The sequence below is a fragment of the Ochlerotatus camptorhynchus genome, unplaced genomic scaffold (assembly GCF_037179485.1).
Source record: "Ochlerotatus camptorhynchus isolate MF236.1 unplaced genomic scaffold, CSIRO-AGI_Acam_v1.1 ptg000330l, whole genome shotgun sequence".
NCBI classification, from domain to species: domain Eukaryota; kingdom Metazoa; phylum Arthropoda; class Insecta; order Diptera; family Culicidae; genus Ochlerotatus; species Ochlerotatus camptorhynchus.
This window is the reverse complement of record NW_027040818.1, coordinates 4,796,107-4,803,173: the sequence shown is the minus strand read 5'-3', so window position 1 is coordinate 4,803,173 and position 7,067 is coordinate 4,796,107. Positions and strand designations below refer to the sequence as shown.

At 36.3% G+C, this 7,067-nt stretch overlaps 1 protein-coding gene across 1 annotated transcript; it reads left to right on the top strand.

The window, feature by feature from the left end:
• Positions 1-4,459: 4,459 nt before the first annotated feature.
• Positions 4,460-5,522, top strand: Ccdc58 (Coiled-coil domain-containing 58). Its single transcript, XM_065230685.1, has 3 exons — positions 4,460-4,602; positions 4,774-5,046; positions 5,108-5,522. Exons 1-3 carry the CDS (start codon positions 4,561-4,563, stop codon positions 5,213-5,215), a joined length of 423 nt encoding a protein of 140 aa, XP_065086757.1. The 5' UTR covers positions 4,460-4,560; the 3' UTR covers positions 5,216-5,522.
• The last annotated feature ends 1,545 nt before the right edge of the window (positions 5,523-7,067 follow it).

Sequence of the window (7,067 nt, the reverse complement as noted above, 5' to 3'; positions counted from 1 at the left end):
TCGAGCCAATCAACATCAGATATGCCAAAGGAAAACAAACCATCCAAAGTAAAGACCAGTGTTGTTTGTCACGATGAGCAGGATAAAGCGGAACTGATGGATGTGCTGCATAAGTATAATGACATCAAAGATGCAACACAGAAGGTTTTGGGCGCCCTGGCAATGATGGAAGGAGCTACCGCGAAGGAGATGCACGTTCGGTACAATCTACCGTTGGATTCGTGATGTGGTGTGATTAATTTGTCACGCGGTAAGGAGCCGAGATTATACAGTCAGTTATTTAGCTAAACATTAGCTTCTTCAGCTAAAATGTTTCATTGAGTGGTCCATTTTTCTACACAAGCAAAACAAGTTGATCCTGCACGCAGGTCATTTCATCGGTTGTGTAATATTACATTGTACGATGTACACAAAATTTACGAAAAATTTACATTCATGGAAGTAATATTGTATTTTGCTTTTTGCTATACATCAATATTTCAAACATCAGCATGAAATACGTTGATCGACATTATATTTTTTTTTTTGCTGTGTGAGGATGTCTTCTGTGTGAATGTGTATTGAATCTTATATTGAATATTGAATATAAAATCAAACTAAAAATTCGTACATTATTTTATTTTATTTCATTATATTGGCAAATCTAAGTTGGCACTCGTGGAGAATAGACGAACTATTAAAGTGATGATGGTTTTAAAAATTTTCCACGGAGAGCTATACGAGTGCAACCTTAAAATGCTTTTATTTTGAAAATGGAGCATTGTATTTAAATCTGGTTGTTGCTACAGTTGTAGAAAAGCTGAAATCTATGCATACACCTTAAAATCTGAAAAGAAATTATTTTTTCTATATTATATATCTATTGAGTAGTCCTTAAGTTTTCTACTAACGTAGCATTAACCAGATTTAAATAAAATGCTTCATTTGCAAAATAAGGGCATTTTAAGATTAAACTCGTATACCTCACCGTGTAAAATTTTGAAACCATAATCACTTTCATAGTTCATGTTCATCTATTCTCCACGAGTGCCAACTTTGATTTGCCAATCTCAAAATGCATTTATTTTGCAAATGGAGCATTTTATTTAAATCTGGTTGCTGCTACAGTGGTAGAAAAGCTGAAATCTGTGTCTACACCTAAAAATCTGAAAAGAAATTTTTTTTTTTCTTTATTATGTCCCTAATAAACGGGTACCATACACACTGAATCTAGCTCGGTAAAATCTCCAACAGCCGATTTCCGTGGCATTTACTTCTGCTGATATGTCTGCAAAATATCACAGATTTGGAATCACATAAATGAAGACTAACTAACTCATTTTTACCTTGTTTCAGGATCATCCTCGGTGGACAAAGCCGAGTCTTATCACTATCAACAAGGCATAAAAAGTAACAAGGACTAAGATGTGTTATTACTGAAAAATCCTGTTTGAAGTGGTCAGGACTAGGCATCGGTAGTAGATCTTACATCCCGTAACGTACCACGAAAAGGTGATCTACTCACGTTACGGGGAAAAAAAAATGTAGTTACTATTTGTCGTGACCGGTCACGGTTTCATATTATCGATCATCAAGCAACATTTCTCGTTTACTCAGATTTTGACTAATGCATTAGACGAAATTGAGTACGATCGACTCAGCCGGTGAGTAAGCCGAAGTAAGCGTGTACTATATCGTAAAAAAACGAAACAACATGAGTTTATGCCTTGTTCAGACTGGAGAGTTATAACATATGTTATAACGGTTGTCAAATAATTGCAACACAGAGACCACCATCAAGATAGCGCTATAACATGTTATAACTCTGTAGTCTGAACGTACTATGAACTAGAAAAACTCAGAGGGAGAGATGGGCGGAGAGAATGTTTTGAGCCAAATGAACTGTCATAATCTGAGAGTATTGCAATCGAACAGAACTTCAATCACCTTTATGTTTTGTGTGCTTCTCAAATTCAACTAGTTTTTGGAATCAAAAACAATATTCTAACCTAACTCATTGATTAATTGATCTTCGCCGGTTAACGAATGGCACCAAGAAATGTGCAAAATATTGCGATGCAATCAATTATTATTTTGCACCTAAATCGAATAAAAAATACAAGTCATTTGAAATGTTAGCTTCTTCTAGCAAGGGTTGCAAGATAATTTAGGAACAAATCCCTGCTGCCGAATTGTATTTTGTTTTCTCCGCCTATTTCTCCCTCTGAGTGTTTCTAGTCTGAACGTACTATTAACATAGAGGTAACTCTAAGACTAGAAGGTCCCAAAATAACGTGCTCAACTTTTTGGCTCAGCTCTGGTACTCTCTTCGGTCCCAAGCTAATCGATTCACCCCTCGAAACATAAGAAAAACCAATAACCCCTCATTTTATCTGTCAAACTTTCATAGCGAATCAAAACAAACATTGCGTAGTACTAGAATTTCGACTAGAATGGGATACGTTAATCGTTTGCTTGGGACCAATAGGATGCCCGAAAAAAAAATTACAGTGAAATTTTCAGTGGAAACAATGCTCTAACATTAATATTTATTGTCGACAATAAAAATGATTGTTATAATGTTGTACTCTTCCGAAAACGGCAAAACTGCTACCAACAATCAATACGAAACTAACGATTTAAAATTGGCTCACCACTTTAGTAGCCTATTGGTCCCAAGCAAACGATTAACGTACCCTATTCTAGTTGAAATTCTATTACTACACTATGTTTGTTTTGATTCGCTATGAAAGTTTGACAGATAACATCAGGGGTGTGTGGATTCATGCAGAACATGCATGGGTGAGTGAAATAGCTTGGGACTGCTTGGGACCGTTGTTCTGGTACTGAGTGAGCTAAAAATAATAATGATTTTCTTCGGGACCCAGTGGTCTTAGAGTTACCTCTATGCTGCTACCTAGCTGTACAATGAATGTACATAATAAAATGTTGTTACAATGATTTTTATCGTATTTTTCATTTATTTTATTGTTAACATGATTCGATCATGAACAATAATGAACAACTCTATTACAATAAAAATTGTTGTTACATTAAATATTGGTGTATTTTCATTGTGGGTTACTTCACGAACAATAAAAATAAATCTGATTGAAGCATGCAGACTATGAGAGGGTCAGCAACACTGCCAATGTAATTAAGATAGGCGCTGCTCGTATGGCTCTGGCTTTGACAGTTCGTTTGGCTCAAAACCAGGCAGTCCGCGTCCGCTCATATCTTATCCTAGACCCTCTCTAAAGCTTAATGGAGACCTTTTCAGTGCAGTCAATAATCATACAATAATAATAAAAAATTCCACCACTTGAAGATGTCAGGAAGGAACTCTCAGGTGGAAGCATATTTCATGGGCGATTCTCTCCAGTCGAATGCATTAACTTATCAACGACGCTCAACCACCAAGGAGACGTGACTTAGGGATATCGAGCGCAGGGGAGTTGGCCTGCATTTCTCACAAGTTCCGGATCGAATCTCGATCCATAACCAGTAAAAAAAGGACCACCCGTAACAGACATACCACCCCCTTCCCGGGGCAATGTTTTATTTTTTCGATTTATTTTTAAAGTCGATAAAGTAGATCTGTCAAGCCAACACATACACTCTAAAGTACACTGTTATTTTTTTTAATCAATAAATTCGCCAACCAACAGTAAAATAACAATAATATATAATGTTATTGAAAAAAAAATATATGGGAAAATCACGAAAATTTCATTGTTAAGATACTTAACAACCCCCCTTTTTTATTGTAAATTTTCCATTTACCATGAAATTTATTGTTTTGTACAACATAAATCAAGGTAAATTTATTGTAGACGTAACAATATAAATCATTGTTAAGACAATAATTTTCGTCTTATTGTTACATTGTTTTTTAATGTATTTTTGTTGTTATTTTTTTTCGGGTAGTCAATTAGTGAGCCAATTTAAAATCGTTAGTTTCGTATTGATTGTTGCTATTAATCTTATTGGCCACACAGCAAAAAAAAATGTAATATTGATCAACCTAATTCAAGCTGATGTATGAAATAATGATGTAATAGCAAAAAGAAGATACAATATTACATCAATGGATGTAATTTTGTTCGCAAAATCGATGTACATACATCGTACAACGTAATATTACACTACCGACGGAATGACCTCTCCCTAATAAAAAATAACCATAAACGAACGATAACCCAAATCATTGAACTATTCCACAAATGGTTTGGATGATACCCAGAACACGTCGTTAAGCAAATTAACCATACAATTTTTATTAGGGCTGTGCAGCTGTTTGGATGTAATATTCAACAACTTTTTTTTCTGTGCAGGTTCCTGTTTTGTGGAGAGTTCCCACCGTTTTGGATTTTAATGTGCAGAGTCAAACTTAGGTTCGTACTTCTGTCAGCTTCTGATCGAGATGGAAGGAGTGAAACGTCAAACGATAGCGAAAGTCCCACTCCATACAGTACCGATAGTTCTTTGGCAAATGCTCGCGTAAAGTTTATTGAATTTCCTGAGTTTTATATAGTTTTGTTGATACAAAGAGATCGTAGTTTTATTCTCTGTTAGGTGGAAATGAGTTTCAAATATGAATGCGGTGATTTTTCACAGTTCCAGGTAGGATTTCAGTTCAACATTCTCCGCTGGTTAACCTCTTGTCTCACACCAACAGCGTTCTTTGAAATCGCCGGGCTGTTGTGTAACCCCATCGTAGCGTCGATGCTTCAAAAATATCATGATACTGATTTTGCCGACTTTTACCTTTAAAATCATTGAACGGATTAACAGGAACAGCTGAAGAAGATGCGCGATCTGGACGACAAAATCATCTACACGTTGAACACATCCCTACCGACGGAATCGTTCAAGGGACAGGTCAATCCGGAAGTCAAGTGCCGCGAACTGCACAAACAACTACAATCGGGCTACGGAGATCGGCAAGATGCGATTAAGAAATGCATTCTGGTGTGTGCCGATACCGTGAAACAGCTGAAAGACAAGCGCGATGACAGCCGGGACGATATCACACTGAACAAGCAGTTTAAGACTGAACAGAGGAAGGTTGGTACTTTGTACACTGTGGGTTAGCTTTGAACCATATTAAATTTGTATCTTACTGCAGCTGCGACTACTGCAAGCCGAACTCAGCGTTGAGGATATCATTCGCGACCGAACTCAAAAAACGTTCCGGGAACGGTGCCGACTGTTTGTGAACTTTGACTCGTTATAATAGTGCGGACCTATTTTCTACACATTTGATAACAGCAAGGCAAGGAGAAACTTGTTGGAATCATCGCAATTCAGTTAAAAGGTGGAAAAGTATAAGAACAGCGCATTTAGCAGAACGCCGAGCAGCAGTTTAGCCGATGCAACGGCAATTCGTTAAACACAAAGTCTGTTTTATTTTTGTTAAACCAAGGTCGAAATGTTTTCGATGTAGTGAAATCATACAGAAGCAAATTTTATAACATTTGTTATAGTGTCTAGCAGCAGAAGAAAACCAATAGAAATGTCGTGAACGATTTTTTTTCCGTTCTGTAGTGACTAAATACAGTTAAAAATCCAAACTGGTTCTTCGTTTAACGTAGATTGTCCGAAACACCTGAACGGTTGTGAGAGTATTAAAATACTATTTAAAGCTCCGAATGGAAGTTGAAAAGCCTTAGAAAAGAATATTGATAATAGGCTCACACAAAATATGCCTACGCATAACTTAAGTAGTAGGTAAGAGATTTCTGATAAATTTTTCATTAGAGATAGTGAATTCATGCAAAACAAAGTATATTTGAATTGATGAGCCTTTTTCCATAGTTGAGATAATTTTTGTTAGTAAGTCATCTCATTTATGCACAACACATTTTAAATTATTTGTAGAAAAAATCGGCAAGCAGCGACAGGTTTCAAGCCCACTGTGTTAAACTCTTCTGTTCTGCACTCATAACTTTATAGTACCTAATAATGAGTACAATTTCACCAATTTTGAAGTAAAGTAGGTTAACCCATTAAATGGGTAAATAAATTTCCCACTAATGAGTAACAATTACACATTTATGGGTACCAGTTACCCATTAATGGGTAACTTTTTAACCCATTAAATTGATTAACCTACTTTACTTCAAAATGGGTGCAATTGTACCCATCAATGGGTCTTTCCAGTTATAGTGTGATGCACGGACGATGAGATTGCCAATTTAGCTAAATGTGGAATTGCTCACAAAGTGAGTAAAATTTTGCTACATGGCAAGTCAATCTAACTCATAATTAAGAATCGTTCACTCAAATTCGCAAAACCGTACGTGGACAATGAGATTAAACCAAATTTGAGTTCAGTTTGCTCATAAATCGAAAAAAAGTCCAGGAACTCAGCGCTGAGTAAACTTTTTCCAGATTTTTCCAGGAAAAAATTCCCGAATATAAGAAAAGTCAAGATTAGATTCCCTCGATCTATTGGAACACGGCGAATGAGAACGACCCAAATTTGAGTTTAGTTAACTCATAAATCACATAAAGTGCAGGAACTTAGCGATGAGTGAATTTGCCTCATGTTTAACCAGGTTTTTGCAGGATTGTCCAGGAAAAACTCCGCGAATATGAGAAAAGTAAAGTTTGGATTCACTCAGCCTATTGGTACTACTCCTAAACTGAGCAAAATTTTCGTCAATTTTCCTCATTTTCTAGCAGATTTCTGATGTTTTCCAAAGGAAACCATGAGGCAAATTTACTCATCGCTGAGTTCCAGCACTTTTGGCGATTATGAGTGAACTAAACTCAAATTTGGGTCGTTCTCATTCGCCGTGCAAATTTTTGAGGTTTTCTACAGGAAACTTGAGGCAAATTTCTGTACTTTAATGAAAATTTTAGTCAGTATACTAATAGACAGAGCGAAATCTCCCTAAATTGACCTCATATACGTGAAGTTTTCCAGGAAAAGCTCGGAAAATTTTACTCATTCAATGAGTGACCTTCGTTTTTGAGAATTTGAGTGAACGATACTCAAATATGAATTAGATTCATTTGCCATTTCTATGAGTAATCTACACGGCCAATCATACCAACTCAGCGACTGAGAATAATTGACTAAA